The sequence below is a fragment of the Oncorhynchus kisutch genome, linkage group LG29, assembly GCF_002021735.2.
Source record: "Oncorhynchus kisutch isolate 150728-3 linkage group LG29, Okis_V2, whole genome shotgun sequence".
NCBI lineage: Eukaryota > Metazoa > Chordata > Actinopteri > Salmoniformes > Salmonidae > Oncorhynchus > Oncorhynchus kisutch.
In genome coordinates this window covers 13688610-13709512 of record NC_034202.2, presented here as the reverse complement: position 1 = coordinate 13709512, position 20903 = coordinate 13688610, and the positions used below count along the sequence as shown (strand labels likewise).

Below are 20903 nucleotides of genomic sequence, written 5' to 3'. Positions count from 1 at the left end.
GCTTTTTTTGTGGTGGTTTTGGAGCAGTGGCTTCTTCCTTGCTGAGCAGCCTTTCAGATTATGTCGATATAGGACTCGTTTTTACTGTGGATATAGATACTTTTGTACCTGTTTCCTCCAGCATCTTCACAAGGTCCTTTGCTGTTGTTCTGGGATTGATTTGCACTTTTTGCACCAAAGTAGGTTCATCTCTAGGAGATTTGAAATTTCTTGTTTTGGCTGATTTCTTTTGATTTTACTGTGATGTCAAGCAAAGAGGCACTGAATTTGAAGGTAGGCCTTGAAATACATCCACAATACATCCACAGTGCCTGAAGCCACTCACTGGACTCCCATGATTACTCGGCTACGCATGCCTCTCCCTAACGTCAATATGCATTGTCCATTGCTGTTTTGGTTAGTATTTATTGCCTTAATTCACTGTAGAGCCTCTAGCCCTGCTCAATACGCCTTAGTGAACACTTTAATTCCACCTCCAACACATTCGGTGACATCACCTGGTTTAAATGATATTCCTAGAGACAATATCTCTTTCATGGTCACTCTATGCACAGGTTTAACCCCACTGTATTCACATCCTACCATACCTTTGTCTGTACATTATGCCTTGATTCTTTTCGTTTGTTTTATTCACTGCCCTAGCACACTCTGCCAACCCAGATGCCTTAGCCATGTCTGAATCCTGGCTCAGGAAGATTACCCAAAATCCTGACATTTCCATCCCTAACTATAACATTTTCTGACAAGATAGAACTGCCAAAGGGGGCGGAGTTGCAATCTACTGCAGAGATAGCGTGCAGAGCTCTGTCATACTTTCCAGGTCTGTTCCCAAACATTTCGAGCTTCTACTTTAAAAAATCCACCTTTCCAGAAACAAGTCTCTCACCGTTGCCGCTTGCTATAGGCCACCCTCTGCCCCCAGCTGTGCCCTGGACACCATATGTGAACTGATTGCCCCCCATCTATCTTCAGAGCTCGTGCTGATAGGTGACCTAAACTGTGACATGCTTAACACCCTGGCCATCCTACAATCTAAGCTTGATGCCCTCAATCTCCCACAAATTATCAATGAACCTACCAGGTACAACCCCAAACCTATAAATACTGGCACCCTCATAGATATCATCCTCACCAACTTGCCCTCCAAATACACCTCTGCTGTTTTCAACCAAGATCTCAGCGATCACTGCCTCATTGACTGCATCCGTAATGGGTCCGCGGTCAAACGACCACCCCTCATCACTGTCAAACGCTCCCTAAAACACTTCAGTGAGCAGGCCTTTCTAATCAACCTGGCCCGGGTATCCTGGAAGGATATTGACCTCATCCCGTCAGTAGAGGATGCCTGGTCATTCTTTAAAAGTGCCTTCTTCACCATCTTAAATAAGCATGCCCCTTTCAAAAAATGTAGAACCAGGAACTGCACTGAGGCTAGGAAACACTGTCACCACCGTTAAATCCACTATAATTGAGAATTGCAATAAGCATTTTTCTACGGCTGGCCATGCTTTCCACCTGGCTACCCCTACCCCAGTCAACAGCCCTGCACTACCCACAGCATCTCGCCCAAGCCTCCTCGATTTCTCCTTCACCGAAATCCAGATAGCTGATGTTCGGAAAGAGCGGCAAAATCTGGACCCCTACAAATCAGCCGGGCTGGACAATCTGGACCTTCTCTTTCTAAAATTATCTGCCGAAATTGTTGCAACCCCTATCAGTAGCCTGTTCAACCTCTCTTTCGTATCGTCTGAGATTCCCAAAGATTGGAAAGCTGCCGCGGTCATCCCCCTCATCAAAGGGGGAGACACTCTATACCAAAACTGCTACAGACCTATATCTATCCTACCCTGCCTTTCTAAGGTCTTCGAAAGCCAAGTTAGCAAACAGATCACCGACCATTCCGAATCTCCGCTATGCAATCTGGTTTCAGAGCTGGTCATGGGTGCACCTTAGCAACGCTCAAGTTCCTAAAATATATCATAACCGCCATCGATAAGAGACATTACTGTGCAGCCGTATTCATTGACCTGGCCAAGGCTTTCGACTCTGTCAATCACCACATTGGCAGACTCAACAGCCTTGGGTTCTCAAATGATTGCCTCACCTGGTTTACCAACTACTTCTCCGATAGAGTTCTGTGTGTCTAATCGGAGGGCCTGTTGTCCGGACCTCTGGCAGTCTCTATGGGGGTGCCACAGGGTTTTATTCTCGGGCCGACTCTCTTCTCTGTATACATCAATGATGTTGCTCTTGCTGCTGGAGATTCTCTGATCCACCTCTAAGCAGACGACACCATTCTGTATACTTCTGGCCCTTCGTTGGACACTGTGTTAATTAACCTCCAGACGAGCTTCAATGCCATACAACTCTTCTTCCGTGGCCTCCAACTGCTCTTAAATGCAAGTAAAACTAAATGCATGCTCTTCAACTGATCACTGCCCGCACCTGCCCGCCCATCCAGCATCAATACTCTGGACGGCTCTGATTTAGAGTATGTGGATAACTACAAATACCTAGGTGTCTGGTTAGACTGTAAACTCTCCTTTCAGACTCACATTTAGCATCTCCAATCCAAAATTAAATCTAGAATCGGCTTCTTATTTTGCAACAAAGCATCCTTCACTCATGCTGCCAAACATACCCTTGTAAAACTGACCATCCTACCGATCCTCGACTTTGGCGATGTCATTTACAAAATAAAATAGCCTCCAACACTCTACTCAACAAATTGGATGCAGTCTATCGCAGTGCCATCCGTTTTGTCACCAAAGCCCCATATACTACCCACCACTGCAACCTGTACACTCTCGTTGGCTGGCCCTCGCTTCACTCTCGTCGCCAAACCCACTGGCTCCAGGTCATCTACAAGTCTCTGCTAGGTAATGCCCTTACTTACCTCAGCTCACTGGTCACCATAGCAGCACCCACTCGTAGCACGCGCTCCAGCAGGTATATCTCACTGGTCACCCCCAAAGCCAATTCATCCTTTGACCACATCTCCTTCCAATTCTCTGCTGCCAATGACTGGAACTAACTGCAAGAATCACTGAAGCTGGAGACTCATATCTCCCTCACTAGCTTTAAGCACCAGCTGTCAGAGCAGCTCACAGATCACTGCACCTGTACATAGCCAGTCTGTAAATAGCCCATCCAACTACCTCATCCCCATACTGTATTTATTTATTTATCTTGCTCCTTTGCACCCCAGTATCTCTACTTGCACATTCATCTTCTGCACATCTACCATTCCAGTGTTTAATTGCTATATTGTAATTACTTCGCCACCACGGCATATTTATTGCCTTAACTTAACTTATCTTACCTCATTTGCACTCACTGTATATAGACTTTTTGTTTTCTTTTTTTCTACTGTATTATTGACTGTATGTTATGTTTATTCCATGTATAACTCTGTGTTGTTGTATATGTCGAACTGCTATGCTTTATCTTGGCCAGGTTGCAGTTGCAAATGAACTTGAGCTAGTTGAGAACTTGTTCTCAACTAGCCGTCCTGGTTAAATAAAGGTGAAATGAAATGTAGAAAAACACTTTTTTGACTCATCAGAAGCTTCTAAAGCTATGCCATCAATTTCTCTAATTTTCCAAGCTGTTTAAAGGCACAGTCAACTTCGTGTATGTAAATGTCTGACCAACTGGAATTGTGATACAGTGAACTATATGTGAAATAATCTGTCTGTAAACAATTGTTTGAAAAATTACTTGTGTCATGCACAAAGTAGATGTCCTAACCGACTTGCCAACACTATAGTTTGTTAACAAGAAATTTGTGGAGTGGTTGAACACGAGTTTTAATGACTCCAACCTAAGTGTATGTCTGGCTTCAACTATAGATTACGCAGGACCATTCATGGGGAAAATATTTCAGATTTTGATTGATGCGCATTCTAAATGGGTGAATGTGTATCCTGTTCTGCTTCATCCACCACTATTATAGATTGCCTATGACAGAGCTTCAGTAACCAAAGGAGTGAGTGACAACACAACCTGTTTTGTGAGCACTGAAGCACAAGAATTCTCACGAAACAATGGTATTGTGCATGTGACATCAGCTGCATATCAACCATCTTCAAATAGTCTGGCGGAATGCGCAGTACAGACATTCAAAGAAATTATGAAAAAAAGTGCAGAAGGGAACATAGCAACAAAAGTGTCACCTGCTCTGTTCAGCTACAGAATAACACCTCAATCCACAACAATGCTTTCTCCTGCTGAGTTGTTGTTAGGTTGTAGACTACGCTCCACACTGGACCTAGTCCATTCAGATCTGAAATGGAAAGTTGAACGCATGCAAAACAGACAGAAAGAGAACCATGACAAACGTACCAAGGGCCAAAGTTTTGGAGAGGGGGACCCTATCCTTACCAGAAATGTCAGTCATGGGCCAAAATGTATTCCTGGATTCATAGACTCAGTGACTGGTCCTGTCTCCAACAAGGTAATGTTGGGAGATGGTAAAGTGGTTCGCAGACATGTTGATCAGATTCTTTCCAGACATGAGGGAACAACAAGTGAGTTACTAGTTGTGATGGCAAAGGACAGGCTGGTCTCTAGCTATCCACTTGTTTCTATGGTGCACATTCCACAGACAGAGATCGTAACAAAGGAAACAGTTCAAGAAGAGGAGAACCCAGTTTCAGAGTCAGATACTGAGCCCAGCTCAGAAACAGCTGGTGGCTCCTCCTCCGTTGAGAATGGACGCTATATCCCTAGTGTTAGTCACAAAGCTTCAAAGCTGCTTAAAGGACTTTGAACTGTGAACAGGGTAAACTAAAATGCTTGTGAGCATGTGAAATGTAATGTCTATTGTCATGCTTATTGTTTACACTGACTTGTTTAGTTCAGTAGAGTACAGAACAAGTTAAAAAGAATGATGTTTCAGTTAAAGGAACGTTATTTCAGCATTAGTTCATTTTAATGCAATAAAATAGCATAGGGAATGTCTTCTTATGTTGTATATCCTTAAAAAAAGTTTTTGGGGGGGAAGATTTTATATTGAAATCTTAATAAGGGAGGAGGAATGTGGTATTAACACGTCTTTACACATACACGCCACCAGGCACTTTTGCGGTTGCACGTCTGCCCGCACGTCACTTCCTCCAGCCTCTCTCGCTTCCATCTTGCTCCCCGCGTGTGCTCGCTGCTAGTGTGCAGGTCAGTGAGGAGCTCTAAAATACCTTATTTCCTGCACTGTTTCTGCTCTTCTCCAACTGCACACGGTAAACAATATCCTCGGTTATCAGACCGGTAAGAATCGTGGAGTTTGAGCACAAGTGGGCTTGGTAATGGAGTTTAGAGCTGGGAGGTGAGGTTTGAGTGACAGGCCCAATACCGCTGGCGCTAATCGAATTTAGCAACTTGGTAACTAGCCAGAGGCAAAAAGCCCGATACATCGTTTATCTGGCTTTTACTTTTCAGTGGTCATCGTCGACATGTCAAATGTATGTAGATATTTAGCTGGCAGTGTTTTTTCATTTTCTCGACATGTAACTGTTGATGTCAAAGAATTGGAACAACGGCCTATTAGCATAGTTAGCTACATCAGTGCCTATTAATATCCAGCTAGCTAACGTTAGCTATCATATCTAAACATAACTAACTTACCAACTAAGTACTGGTAAGTTGGTTGATAGTTTGTCTGCTAGACTTAGACAACATGTAGCTAACGTTGTTAGCTAGCTACAGTTCATTTAATTTAAGCCGTGGCGTCTGCTTTTTTTTGGTTGCGGGTCTGCGTCTTAACGACGTTGGCAAATGTTCTATAACGTTTGCTAGCTGATATGTGATCAACTAGCCAGCTGATACTGCTTAACAGGCAGTTTGGTTGCTAACGTGACATATCGTAGTGTTGCCTTTCAAACTTCTCAACCATAATATTGATTTACTGTTTTGGGAATTTTTGCTAAGTTACTGTACATCAACAGTACACTCACGTGTGGGGGTGTGCCTTCAACTTGTATTTTCATGCTCAAAATAATTTAGGCTACATGTAACGTTACTAGTGTAAGGAAGGGGAAAGGGGGATACCTAGTCAGTTGAACAGCTGAATGCCTTCAACTGAAATGTGTCTGACGCATTTAACACAACCTTTCTGAATCTGAGAGGTGCGGTAGTCCGATGATAGTCGAACAGAATTTCGGTAAGAAAAATACAGGCTTAAGTGAGGCGGGGCTTACAAAGGTATTACAAATGTAACGTTAGTTAACCAGAAACACATAATCCTAATTATATAATACCAGTAACCCAAATGCTGTCTATTTCAGATGAAAGAAATAATAATGAATCAAGAAAAACTTGCCAAACTTCAGGCACAAGTCCGCATTGGCGGCAAGGTAAGAAAATAAGCCGTTAACACACACCAATTTCTTCCTATTATGCTCCGATCATGTTTTTCCACCTAGTAACACAGACACTATTTAAAACAGTCAATGTGTAAAAAAAAAAAAAAATGGATGTCTTCTGTTATACAGGGCACCGCTCGCAGAAAGAAGAAGGTCGTGCACAGAACCGCAACAGCAGATGACAAGAAACTTCAGTTCTCCCTAAAGAAACTAGGTGTCAACAACATCTCTGGTATCGAAGAGGTAAGGTCTGGTCAATGGTTAGACTGACCCATTTGCTCTCTGTAGCTATCTCTTTTTAAATGTATGCTTTTTAAATGTATGCGTTGATCTCTTTGAAAGCAGAGGGTTCTTTTCAAGGCACAACTTAGCTAGCTGGTCTGAGTTTTCAGAAATGGAGATGTCTAGTGCGACTGCAAGTAACATGGCATAACCATTCTCATTCCTCGCAGGTGAACATGTTTACGAACCAGGGGACAGTGATCCACTTCAACAACCCCAAAGTGCAGGCCTCCCTGGCAGCCAACACCTTCACAATCACTGGCCACGCCGAAACCAAGCAGCTGACAGAGATGCTGCCCAGCATCCTCAACCAGCTGGGAGCAGACAGCCTGACAAGCCTCCGGAGACTGGCTGAGGCTCTACCCAAACAGGGTACGTGTTCCTGGGGGAGGTAGCTGGATGGTGAGGGGGTACTGGCTGAGGCGCTGCCCAAACAGGGTACATGTGTCTGGGGGACATTTCAAAATAGTCTTCACCTCATCTGTTTGATTTGGCCACAGACTTCTGTAGTGTTAGTGTGTGTGAGGAGGTGGATTGGTAAATGAAACAGACAGAAATGCACAGTAATAATTTGAACCTTTTTGCACTTGTAATTGGAATGTTTGGGATTTGAAGTAGGGCTGGAGGTTCTTCGATGGATCTTGAGCACTGCAGGCACTGACATTGTAATAGAAATGCCATTTGTTTGACTTATTCTTCATGATTGGATACATCTTCCTGAAGACGTGAGGCATTTGTACATTGCTCTGCAAGTAGTTTAACATTTCTTATTTCTTCCTCACAGCTGGAGATGGAAAAGCACCAATTGCCCCCATAGAGGAAGAGGATGATGATGTTCCAGGTGAGTTATATGAAGAGCAGTCTCAACGTGCTGAGGTTGAAACTCAAACAATTGCAATCTGAGAATTAACTCAGACTTCTGTTTCCATCCATGTGGGCCGGCACCTGTTTCTCACTAGCTCGTGGCTCCGGCAAACCTGCTCTGACTTTGGGCCAATGTCAGGCCACTGGTACTTTTCCGCTGGCATTTACATAAAAAATGGCTAACTGAACTTTAACACTTTCTCACAAAGCAACTGTCTTGATGTAAAAGTAGTTGATTCTGCTCACCCCAAGTCTTTAGTCACATTCCTGATGGAAACACATTTACACTAGCTTTCATTAACAAAAAGCACTAGTGACACACTGGTCTGGGCTAAGTCTTAGAGGAAAAATCCCCCTAAAACCACTCATTCCTTTAATTTACAGCGTTAAGTAACACTGAGAACAATATGTTTGAACAAATGTTTCATTTTGGCGTTGTAATAAGGTTGGTAGCAACATGGGAAATCGTTGTGGAAGTCTGTTGCAGCTCAGGTCGACTACAAAATCCACAATACAATGCTCTCTATGGGCTAGCTAGCTAGCAAATGTAGCTACACACAATAATATCAAAGACAATATCAGCATGTGAAGGAGCTAGTTAGCTGTAAAATCGCCTAAACCAACTGCACTATCACTACAATCTCACCATGATGTTCAACCTGCAGATCGATGTGCCTCAGTGGAGTCGGACATTCACAACAGCAGATATACTTTTGAGGAGATGGGGAAATGTTGCCCATGCTACGTCAATGGACCGAGCGGTGCTTTCTGAGCGATTCTGGGACAAGCGCTCTTTAGGCACTAGCTCAAAAACCCAACATTGGCACCAATTTCATCAAGAAGTACAACATTACAAATCTTGTCCAAGATGTGAGAATGAACTTGCTATCTGTAATTTGGTGTAACTTTGGATTTGTGTAGTTGCGTACTCGTGGAAAATGGGCGCGTTTCTCGACATAGTCCGTTTGAGAAGGGATTACGTGACTATGAATGCAATTGGTGGGGCGTTATGTCCTCTGTCAACTTGTTTATTTTCAGCAAACTTGTGTAAATATTTGTATGAACATAAGATACAACAACAGACATAAACTGAACAAGTTTCACAGATGTGAGTAACAGAAATGGAATAATGTGTCCCTGAACAAAGGGGGTCAAGATTAAAAGTAAGTCAGTATCTGGTGTGGCCACCAGCTGTATTAAGTACTGCAGTGCATCTTCTCCTCGTGGACTGTGCCAGATGTTACCCCACTCTTCCACTAAGGCACCTGTAAGTTCCTGGACATTTCTGGGGGGAATAACCCTCACCCTCCCCGATCCCACAGGTCTCAGACATGCTAAATGGGATTGAGATCCAGGCTCTTTGCTGACCATGGCAGAACACTGACATTCCTGTCTTGCAGGAAATCACGCACAGAACAAGCAGTATGGCTGGTGGCATTGTCATGCTGGAGGGTCGTGTCAGGATGAGCCTGCAGGAAGGGTACCACATGAGGGAGGAGGATGTCTTCCCTGTAACGCACAGCGTTGAGATTGCCTGCAATGACAACCAGCTCAGTCCAATGATGCTGTGACACCGCCCCAGACCATGACGGACCCTTCAAATCGATCCCGCTCCAGAGTACAGGCCTCGGTGTAACTCATTTCTTCGACAATAAACGTGAATCCAACAATCACCCCTGGTGAAACAAAACCGCAACTCGTCAGTGAAGAGCACTTTCTGCCAGTCCTGTCTGGTCCAGCGACGGTGGGTTTGTGCCCATAGGTGAAGTTGTTGCCGGTGATGTCTGGTGAGGACCTGCCTTACAACAGGCCTACAAGCCCTCAGTCCAACCTATTGCGGACAGTCTGAGCACTGATGGAGGGATTGTGCGTTCCTGATGTCCTAAGTTTTCATAAGTGATCATAATTGCCTACCGTCTGTAAGCTGTTAGTTTCTTAACGACCGTTCCACAGGTTGCATGTTCATTGAACAAGCATGGGAAACAGTGTTTAAATCCTTTACAATGAAGATCTGTGAAGTTATTTAGATTTTTACAAATTCTTTGAAAGACCGGGTCTTGGACGTTTCTTTTTTTGTTGAATTTACGCTCCTTCATTTGATTCCTATCACCTTTCTGATATCTTTGGCAACTGCATCATGATATGCACCCTGGACTGAGGAGGCAGACAAATAGGAAAATTCTCTGTTAAATTACACATCTCGAGGTAGGAATATTGCAAAAATGACAGACCTTTTAGCAATCTAAAAGTCGTGTTCCGATTACCTTCCAGTGTAGCGAGAGCAACTATCGCAGTGCTAAGTCATACCGGCTGGATTTCTGCCTGCTTGTAATGCCAATAACTCAGAAACATGAACTGACCCAGGGAATTGATAGAACATCACTCAGATGCACAAAAACAAAACATTCAAAATTGGTGAATCATTCCTTTTAAGAGCTCTCCAGTGATTTCAGTCTCTGCAAACGGAGCGATCCCACAATTTCAGCTGCGCAAAAGTACGTGGAACTACGGAAACAAAGCAATGTCAGATCTGTTGCATACTGTGTGGAGCACTTTAGGTGGAAGTGTAGCAATGGAGGCATCCGTGTGAGAATCACACCAGCCTCTGGCAGTACATTTGACGCTGTCCCACTCCCACCCTCTTGGCATGGATGGACACATCTCTAGTTATTGGTTATTTTTCCTCCCTGCTTATTTCTACTTGACCATAGGGATTGTGTCGGTATCGTCAATAATGGACCTGGTTCTTGGCCTCTTGTGAATTTGCTCAGTGTCGTGCACCCACATGTCTAGTTAGTATACATGTTATACTTTCTCTGTAGTCTGCCTCCAGAATAAGTTACATCTGGGCTTTTACTTTCCCTCCAATTAATAAAACCTTGCCAGGGTTTGCTTACTTTTGGGAATTGAAGGGGGTCATGCTCAGGGGATCCAACAATGACTAGAGTAATTGGTGATGGGTGGGAGTCGGGGTGGTGGGCTTAGTGTTTGAAACGTTGTTCGTTGTTTAGGAGTTCTGAAAGCAGTTTGCTTTTCTTTGTTGGAGAAAATGGGTCCAAACACATGAGGTTGCCATTACAATTACCCACAGCTTTTCCCAGGGCTATCCTTTTCCCGTAACCCAAAGTTTTCTCAAACGATTACACTCCCGTTCAGCGTGAGGAATGGTTGAATCCCGATGACAGTCCATGTCTATGCCATCATGTTATTACTGGAGTTTAGTTTCCCTTTGTGTTACCCCCCCCCCCAAGACAGTCTGAATTGTTTCCATTTGAACCCTCAACCCCTCTGAGACATATGAACTTGACAGATTTCAGTCTTCATTGAAAAAATAGGACCCTCCTTGAGATCCTCAGTGCCTTTTTGATCTTCAGTGCCATGATTTTTACATCTGTTTTCTAGAGTTCTGTGTACCTTCCCCTTGCAGAGCGAGACTCGTTCTGAGTGTAAAGGGAGAGCTGATTTGTGTGGGGGGATTGTACCTGGGATCATGTTTCGGATAAACACTCCTTTTTTAAAAAATTTTCTTAAGTGGTCTGAGATTAGTAGAAAGAGGCATGTGTGTTTGTATTTAGGCCTGTTTAACCTTACTGACACGTCACTTACCTACCGTTGGCTCTTGTGTTGTTTTTAGATCTGGTGGAGAATTTCGATGAGGCTTCCAAGGATGAGGCAAACTAAAGAAAAAAAACAGACCTTCAGGAATCTCAACAGGACTTGACTGGGTTGGATAGGGGCACTAGGTGTTATTTTTTCTTCTTGATTTTTTAAAATTTCTTGCCACCCGACTCAAATGCTTTTTTTGTGCACTGTGGTGTCCGTGTCCAGTTTGAGTCAGTGAGAGATTGTACGGGTTGTCTGAGGTTCGTGCTCTTCATATTCTCTTCAGCTGTTTCTTCCATATGAACCTGATTTCTTTGCAGTCTGGCTGAAACCATATCTGGAATAAACATTTTGCTATTGTCAATTTATATTTTCTCTGATTACTTAAAAAAAAAAAATGTTTTCATTGCACCCCATGGTCAACTAAGGCATGGTACAGAGTAGTGCGCTGGACTGCCAACAATGTGACTTAAAGTCCATTTACGCTTGCGCTGACGTGCACAGCGTTTACTTTGAATAAATTACTTGTACAGATAAATGGGACATGATCTGTCCACTGAATTTGGTGAAGATGGTTTACAAGGTGTTTATTTACAATAAAGCAGCACCAGCAAAAATCTGAAGGAACATTCTACAACACTAATGTACCCTAGGATGGCATTTCAACCATATCTTCCAATGAAGTCGGGCAGATAAACACAAATATACATTAAACTACAACCTACCTACAGCAGGACCCAGCAGAAGCTTTTTGTGGCTATGGAAAATGTTTTAAATGTATTTTTAAATAATATTTCAGCTCATGTAACATGGGACCAATTTTATTACTTTATTGTTAATGTACTTAATTTCACCACAACTTGTTAAAAGTAGCCTGCGAAATGACGTTGCCACGAGCAGCACTGTAGATATTGAGATGCAAGACTTTGTTCCGTCACACACAGTATGTGCACAGGTTCGCTGAATGCCATTACGTGGGAGCTAGGGCACCAAAACAGCATAGAAGTCGATGCTATTAGTCGTTGCGGCAGTTGACCCACTAGGCTGTTTTACTTTCATGCCAATACCCTTTTCATGAGGGGCAGAATTCTCAAATGACGTGTGCAATTAACTCAACTTTCAACATCCCCCATTATTAATGCATGATTTGTGCAGACGTTTGGGTTTATGCACTAGTTTCTTACATGGTTTGTTATAAAACTCAATAGGACGTCTACCCAGAACAGATACATGGGGTGCCTAAATACTCACACACATGCTTCCTAAACGTTTCACACATCAGCCTCAGACGTGCTTCACGATTGTCCTCAGACATTTCTTTCTTCATTATGGCGTCTGCTGTATACTGCATTTCCATTCCCAGGCAATCCTTCCTCATGTCCCCCAGGTTAGTGGCTTTTCCCTGGGCTCTGGTCACTCTCGCATCCCCATCAGCAGCTTCAGTAGATGGGCCTCCATCACCTGTTGAACTGATTAGAGAATAGAGAAGTTTCATGAAAGTTTGAGTATTGTATGAAATCAAAAAGGCAAGTATCCGGTAGAGTTGGTTAAAGGTAAATAGGAAAGCTAGGTTGCTTATCCTGAACTGACAAGAAAGAAAAGGACATAAGAATGCTATCCTCAAACAGAGCAGAGCTCCAAAAGGCAGCCATTTTAAACATTACGTCTCTTATTCCCAGAGTACAAATATCCAAGTCATGAAATCATAACAGCTACTGGGTTAGTTTGAGCATGGCTTGATTGGGATATGTTTCCATAAATGACATGTCTAGCCTTGGCATACACAGCACCTTACTAACTTGTCCGGCAATTTTAATTGTTAGAGAAATTGACATAGAAAATAGATGCGACAATTGCCTGATACGGTGCAAATAGATGCGACAATTGCCTGATACGGTGCATTTCCATTGAACGGTCTGGTGCCACTAAAAACAGCTGGATGTCACGCCTAAAAATAACACTTGCAAAAACCTAGTCTAATAAAAAGTGGTTGGAGTGTTTCCATGAACCATTTTGGCAAATTGTGCATTAAATTGCCTACAGGTGGTGGGAGGGCATACAGGCATTCACTGGGAGTGCATACAGGCTTTCTCAGGGACACTGGGAAAGCCAGCATGAATAGAATGCAAGAATTGACATTCTAATTCTCATGTGCACCTGTAATGATCATGCTGTTTTATCAGCTTTTTAATATGCCACTCCGGTCAGGTGGATGGACTAGCTTGGCAAATAATAAATGCTCACTAACAGGGATGTAAATGAATTTGTGAGCAAAATGAGAGAAGCCGTTTGTGCATACAGAACATTTCTGGGATCTTATTTCAGCTCATGAAACCAACACTTGACATGTTTTTTTTTCAGTAGTTGCGAAAGTATTCGGCCCCCTTGAACTTTGCGACCTTTTGCCACATTTCAGGCTTCAAACATAATGATATAAAACTGTATTTTTGTGAAGAATCAACAAGTGGGACACAATCATGAAGTGGAACGACATTTATTGGATATTTCAAACTTTTTTAACAAATCAAAAACGGAAAAATTGGGCCTGCAAAATTATTCAGCCCCCTTAAGTTAATACTTTGTAGCGCCACCTTTTGCTGCGATTACAGCTGTAAGTCGCTTGGGGTCTCTATCAGTTTTGCACATCGAGAGACTGACATTTTTTCCCATTCCTCCTTGCAAAACAGCTCGAGCTCAGTGAGGTTGGATGGAGAGCATTTGTGAACAGCAGTTTTCAGTTCTTTCCACAGATTCTCGATTGGATTCAGGTCTGGACTTTGACTTGGCCATTCTAACACCTGGATATGTTTATTTTTGAACCATTCCATTGTAGATTTTGCTTTATGTTTTGGATCATTGTCTTGTTGGAAGACAAATCTCCGTCCCAGTCTCAGGTCTTTTGCAGACTCCATCAGGTTTTCTTCCAGAATGGTCCTGTATTTGGCTCCATCCATCTTCCCATCAATTTTAACCATCTTCCCTGTCCCTGCTGAAGAAAATCAGGCCCAAACCATGATGCTGCCACCACCATGTTTGACAGTGGGGATGGTGTGTTCAGGGTGATGAGCTGTGTTGCTTTTATGCCAAACATAACGTTGTGCATTGTTGCCAAAAAGTTTCATCTGACCAGAGCACCTTCTTCCACATGTTTGGTGTGTCTCCCAGGTGGCTTGTGGCAAACTTTAAACAACACTTTTTATGGATATCTTTAAGAAATGGCTTTCTTCTTGCCACTCTTCCATAAAGGCCAGATTTGTGCAATATACGACTGATTGTTGTCCTATGGACAGAGTCTCCCACCTTAGCTCTAGATCTCTGCAGTTCATCCAGAGTGATCATGGGCCTCTTGGCTGCATCTCTGATCAGTCTTCTTGTATGAGCTGAAAGTTTAGAGGGACAGCCAGGTCTTGGTAGATTTGCAGTGGTCTTTTTATTTTATTTTATTTTATTTTACCTTTTATTTAACCAGGCAAGTCAGTTAAGAACAAATTCTTATTTTCAATGACGGCCTAGGAACAGTGGGTTAACTGCCTGTTCAGGGGCAGAACGACAGATTTGTACCTTGTCAGCTCGGGGGTTTGAACTCGCAACCTTCCGGTTACTAGTCCAACGCTCTAACCACTAGGCTACCCTGCCGCCGTCTGATACTCCTTCCATTTCAATATTATCGCTTGCACAGTGCTCCTTGGGATGTTTAAAGCTTGGGAAATCTTTTTGTATCCAAATCCGGCTTTAAACTTCACAACAGTATCTCGGACCTGCCTGGTGTGTTCCTTGTTCTTCATGATGCTCTCTGCGCTTTTAACGGACCTCTGAGACTATCACAGTGCAGGTGCATTTATACGGAGACTTGATTACACACAGGTGGATTGTATTTTTCATCATTAGTCATTTAGGTCAACATTGGATCATTCAGAGATCCTCACTGAGCTTCTGGAGAGAGTTTGCTGCACTGAAAGTAAAGGGGCTGAATAATTTTGCCTGCCCAATTTTTCAGTTTTTGATTTGTTAAAAAAGTTTGAAATATCCAATAAATGTCGTTCCACTTCATGATTGTGTCCCACTTGTTGTTGATTCTTCACAAAAATACAGTTTTTATCATTATGTTTGAAGCCTGAAATGTGGCAAAAGGTCGCAAAGTTCAAGGGGGCCGAATACTTTCGCAAGGCACTATTTATTTAGCAAGCAGTATGCATTTAAGAATTAAATGTTGAGTGGAGCTTCGTAGTTATGTGATGACATCACGTGTACCATCTAAATTAATTCTGCAATCAGCATTTAAGTTGATTTGTTTCTATAAAAAAAGTGACATTCAAAATCCACCTGTCGAACAAATACATGTCGCTTTAGAATATTTCTCCTATAGCTGTCGTTTCCATTACGTCTTTTTTTGCGACATTGCTTTTGTCAAATAAACCTGGGTCAATGGAAACCTGCCTATTGTTATACAGTGACTAGAAGGAACTTTCACCAAATACCCTTGTTTCTTTCAAAATATTCTAATATGTAGTTAAGAGTTGTCTGTCTGCACCATATGTATCTTTATGAAAGTAGACCTGGCAAAAGACAAGTAATGAACTGCTATATTTCTGCTTTATGTATGCATAGAGTACAATACCTCTTTCGTGAAAGGATTCATGATATTTCAACCTGTTTATGATAAGTATATAGCCTATAAATGATATGAAATGCATATTTGTATACCATTCCTATGGCCCATTGCCACAGCCATATCCATAGCGTTGAAGCCAGAGTCGGACTCAATGGTGGGGTCGGCTCCACTTTCTGTGACAGGAAAGGTTTGAATTCATCAGATGACAGACCTGTCTACACAAATACAGCCTACATCTAAACAATTTACCTAAACATTAAGTCAGTTTCAGATAACTGCCACTGCTGTTGATAAGTACAGTATGTCTGCTGAGTGGAAGGTCAGTCAGCCAGCCAGTCAGTCCTTACCCAGGAGGATTTCCACACAGGGTACATGGTTCCCATGGACAGCGTAGAGCACGGGAGCCCCGCCGTTCTGAAACCAACCCACAAACACTGCATCAGATTCGGGCAAACACCTTGGGCAGCTCCCAGAAAGGTAAGCTCACCACATTCACATCACTGATTTGGGGGATGCATATCCATTTGTCTACATTAGCCATACACAAGAATACAGTTTAAAATCCTGAATCCGCTAACTTTCCTACCCAGTCATATTCATTGACGTCCACCCCACAATCGATGAGCATCTTCACGATGTCTGTATATCCCTTACTGCATGCCAGAGACAGAGCACTCTCTCTGCCTTTAGCCAACAGGTTGGGGTCCGCTCCCTAAAGGAAGAGAACATGGAAAATAGGTCTAAGCGGCCCATTTAGTCAAAACATGATTTCAACAATGTGGTGTTTTGCTGTTTTATGTGCATTTTATAACAATGTCTGACTATATTTCTGTACCATGTTGTTCAAATTAATTTAGTAATTTGCTGAGTTATTCGTCTCAACATGTCATTGTGCTTACATTCTGAAGCAGGAATTCTACGACTGCAATCTGTCCATGTGCTGCAGCCCACATCAGGGGGGTGAAGCCTTCCTCATCCTGCAGGTTAATCACAGTCTCTACAGCCATACAAACACCAAAGAAATCAGTAACATGTTCCACATCTTTCAAGTCACCCAGTGAGAGCCATATTATAGACGTTCTTGAGTGCATATTGTTCTTACCAACTGTTAATTATGTGACTGCATGGTTCTAAGGAGCCCGACAACATCAATATAACAAAACAAATAGAACTCCACCTTGAGGACATCCTCACCTTGTTCAATCCTGCTGGCTAGGAAAACAATTTCACCCTGTGCTGCTAGCTGGTGAATGGACAGAGCTGGAAAGACATCATAGGTCAGAGGTCAAGCAGCCATCGTTCAATGTTAGATTCAGGTATGGTTTGTGTTGTCATGTTTGAGGCTAAGTGATGTGTGACAAATCTAGGATAAACGCCGTCATATAGCTCCGACCTCTAAATTGGAAGTCTGTGTACATTGGACAAAGAAACCACCTTTAGTTTAAGATGAGCTCAGGTACTTACAGTGGACCAGAAGAGGAGTGGAGGACACTTCGTTACCACGGTGCTTGTTGGTGAGTGTTGTCGACTGTTTGATGGGAGAGAAGTGTTTGGTGGTGGACGGGGTATAAACATGACGCACTTGTATCCCCGGTGAGGGTGACGTCTGAATATTACACTCGGCTGAAAGGGAAGAGGCAGCAGCATCATCAAACATTAGCTTAGTTCAATTGAGCAGCAAAATACCTCCTGATTTATCTGGGATCAAATTAGCCTAAGATCATGGCTCTCAGTTCCACAAAATTACACATAACTAAGTCATTGAACGAAGGCGTCTTCTACGGGGTAGTTTTAAGACCCCCAACGCTCGGCCTGAACATTTACACGCATATCAGTGAGAATATATATATATTTTGTAACATTTATACAAATTTTTATAGGGTTAGTGTTCCTACGTAGCCATTTCTCAATGTTACAGCTCGTGTTTTAAGCAAGACCGAAGGACCACCTGTTCTAATTCGGTATCTTGCGTGCTCCGAACACCTGTATTGTAACGCTAACGGTAGAAGGCCGCCAGAAACATGTCAGTGAAAATACTGTCTGCTTGCAACTGTGAGAAAGCCGGTTATATTTAGCGTTTGTGAAAATGATTTGCATGTGATATGAGAAGTAAAGGCTTTGTTTCTAGAACCGTTTCGTGATTGAGAGTCGATAAACGTTTAATTTGGATTTTTTTGTGCTGCCAGTCTACCTCTGAAAATAACACAAGGTCCTTGGACCTTGACTGAGGGAGTAACGGTAGGCACCTTTAATAAGAGTACTGGGGATAGGGTAAAACATGCGGATTGCATTGTAATACCAATGAGTGCGTCAACAGTTGGTACCTTTAAATAAAACAGATGCCACCTCCAAATCGGAGTTGACCTGGTCCTGGATGTTTTTGCTGTCCTCCTCGTTGAGTGACTTGACGAATCTTGAGCATACGTTCATATCGAAGCGGTTGGGCAGAATGAACTTGATCCCCATGGCCACGTTCTGTGCACCTGTGTTGTCCGCACTTCCACCCGGGTGCTCCGACTTGATGCCACTCATATCTGGCATCACACATATCCCCTCCATCTCTTCTGAGACCGAACTGGTCCTGCCTGGTACCAAACCTTTGTCCATGACTGAGTAGTTAAGAGTCAAGAGGGTCGACTCAGTGCTGGGTGGATGTGATGGCGATTGTCTTGCTTAACGAAGACTTTGGTTACCACATCGAGTGTGCCATAAGAGAAAAGTCAGTGAAAGCCTAGAATGAATTAAAACGTAACATCAGCATTGGGTAGGCCGAGGGTTAGTGCTAATATGCATAAACCCACAGGAGAGAGTGCTTGCAAGAGAACAGACAAGGATCATTCCTAATTAATAACATAGGATCAAATCAGTCCAGAGACTTACATCGTTCAATTTTAGGGCCTAGCTAGCTACAACCAAATGCTGTCTGACATACCATTACTGGTAGTTAGGTAATATTTTGAAATAAATAATAAAGACGAGACCAAACAGACCGAATATTGTTAGCTAGTTCAAGATTGGCCAACTCGTTGAACGAGAGTGTTAGCAAGCAAGCTAACAGACCCAGTATCATCCATTGCAAGCAACCTAACGCACTGATTAGAAGCACAACTTACACCGTTGTTAGTGATTTACATTTATTAATAATAATTTCTTACTAAGTAGGTAACACATTTTGTGTAATGTCCACCGATGGTGCAAGGAGTTGATAGCAGGCATTCCACTTGTTTCTCGCGCATGAGCACTAAAGTTTTTTTCTCTTCATAATGTGCCAGACTGTAAAACCAGGTATGTGAACAATAAAACATGCTTTATTCTAGCGCGACACTTACAATTATTGAAAACATACAGAAAATATTTTGTATTTTAGCAAATTTGACAATGAATGACACTTAATAACCAAGCCTCTTTTTTGTTTTTTAGTTGTCCATATTCTGGTTGCGGAGGCCTGTCGCATACAAATCTTTGAGGCCTTGGGGACCTGTGTTTTACTTGTGTGTCAGCTCCAAAAACCTAACCTGGGTGAATTAAAGTTTTACCATGACATTTTGCAATGTTTTTGTTAATCCATTTTAATACGAAAGCTTGGATAATAGATTAGGCTACACTGGTTACTCTGCTGTGAGATTACCATCTGAAGCACAAAGATCACAGTTTTGGTCAAATGCTAAAAATTGGTTTATGCGATGCATAATTTTTTTGGACCACAGGTTCATTAGAACAATTTCTCAATTTTCCTTGAATATTTTCCTTGAATGAAATGGCTCATTGTAAACCAAAGACAAAGGAGCTGATCGTGGTCTACGGGAAAAAGAGGGCCGAACAGGCCCCCATTAACATCGACTGGGCTGTAGTAGAGCGGGTCCCCCTCAGGAGACTGAAAAGATTTGGCATGCGTCTCCAGATCCTCAAAGTTCTACAGCTGCACCATCGAGAGCATCCTGACCGGTTGCATCACCGCCTGGTATGGCCACTGTTAGCCAGCCGACTGTAAGGCGCTACAGAGGGTAGTGCGTACGCCCAGTACATCACAGGGGCCAAACTTCCTGCCATCCAGGACCTATATACTAGGCGGTGTCAGAGGAAGGGCCAAGTCACCCAAGTCATAATAAACTGTTCTCTCTGCTACCACACGACAAGCAGTACAGGAACGCCAAGTAGATCCAAAAGGCTCCTTAGCAGCTTCTACCCCTGAAGCCATAAGACTGCTGAACAATTAATCAAATGCCACCCCTTGTTTTTACACTGCTACTCGCTGTTTCTTATCTATACATAGTAACCTTACACCTACCTACAGGTTGAAATTACCTTGACTAACCTGTAACCCCGCACATTAGTGTTATTTTATTGTTACTTTTAATTAAAACATTTTTACTTTTGTTTTATTTTCTTAACCAATAACGCAGTTCAAGAAATAGAGTTAAGGGCTTGTAAATAAGCATTTCACGGTAAGGTCTACACCTTTTGTACTCAGCGCATGTGACAAATAAATTTGAATTTATTTGAATCACAGAAGATGGAAACAGGCATATTAGAAGTGTGCCAGGTGTTTATCCAATCTTTGATGCTTTTCTCTCATAAGCATGTTTCAAGTTACTCTCTTCTCAACTTAAAGTAATAGAGCAGTAGAGTATGTAGGTTTGTAGAAATGTATATGGTACCATTCAGATCAAATTAAAAACATTTATTGACCCAGCTAGCTATGTTAAGTGTTTCCTTTGTGCTGCAAAGTCTCTACATGTCACCATTTGAAGCATGTTACTTCTGCTTGAATAATCTGGAATTACTCATTCGTTTGAGCGGTCAGAGGTTTTCCCCTTCACTGGTCGAAGTTGCAACATGCTAATCTGATTTAGGGGGATATGCCAAATATTTCTCCCTAATCTGTCAAGTCCTGCCATAGAGGAGTGTAGTCCTAAATTAAGCGCCATTCGCTTTTGTTTTTGTCTGAGTTTTCATAGCTAAACCCCTGTCCAGATCAGGAAATTAGGGGCCACCCTATCTTAACCGCTAATATTTATGTGGCTATTTTCAAATGCTGCTAATTTAGCTCATAAAACATAACTTTATATTTTGGTTAGGGATCAATTGGCCAAGCAATAGATATTATTTGATTTCTTTCTGTGGATTTCTGATCTGGTACAAAGGATCAAAAGCTAAATCAACCTGCTATCAACATTTGTCTC

The 20903-nt window shown here is 42.5% G+C and overlaps 3 protein-coding genes across 7 annotated transcripts in view; 2 read left to right on the top strand and 1 right to left on the bottom strand.

Moving 5' to 3' along the window:
- Positions 1–5060: 5060 nt before the first annotated feature.
- Positions 5061–11476, top strand: btf3 (basic transcription factor 3). Of its 3 annotated transcripts, none has more exons than XM_020465397.2 (6): positions 5061–5172; positions 6282–6350; positions 6489–6602; positions 6812–7013; positions 7426–7482; positions 11140–11476. In XM_020465397.2, exons 2-6 carry the CDS (start codon positions 6282–6284, stop codon positions 11184–11186), a joined length of 489 nt encoding a protein of 162 aa, XP_020320986.1. In that variant the 5' UTR covers positions 5061–5172; the 3' UTR covers positions 11187–11476. The 3 variants fall into 3 exon arrangements, with proteins under 3 accessions (XP_020320986.1, XP_020320988.1, XP_020320987.1); XM_020465399.2 differs by having other exon boundaries at positions 5123–5237; XM_020465398.2 differs by having other exon boundaries at positions 5128–5265.
- ankra2 (ankyrin repeat, family A (RFXANK-like), 2) lies at positions 11269–18995 on the bottom strand. Its single transcript, XM_020465395.2, has 9 exons — positions 18876–18995; positions 18045–18451; positions 17185–17343; positions 16915–16980; positions 16620–16717; positions 16307–16432; positions 16068–16134; positions 15813–15893; positions 11269–12577 (listed from the first exon to the last, which is right to left on the bottom strand). The coding sequence occupies exons 2-9, from the start codon at positions 18325–18327 to the stop codon at positions 12522–12524; spliced, it is 936 nt and encodes a 311-aa protein (XP_020320984.1). The 5' UTR covers positions 18328–18451; positions 18876–18995; the 3' UTR covers positions 11269–12521.
- arhgef28a (Rho guanine nucleotide exchange factor (GEF) 28a) overlaps positions 16705–20903 on the top strand; it is a 127004-nt gene continuing 122805 nt past the window's right edge. For all 3 annotated transcript variants that reach the window (XM_031808824.1, XM_031808823.1, XM_020466279.2), the window contains exon 1: positions 16705–17234. The gene's annotated coding sequence lies outside the window, so the exon portion shown is untranslated. The remainder of the gene's footprint in view (positions 17235–20903) is intronic.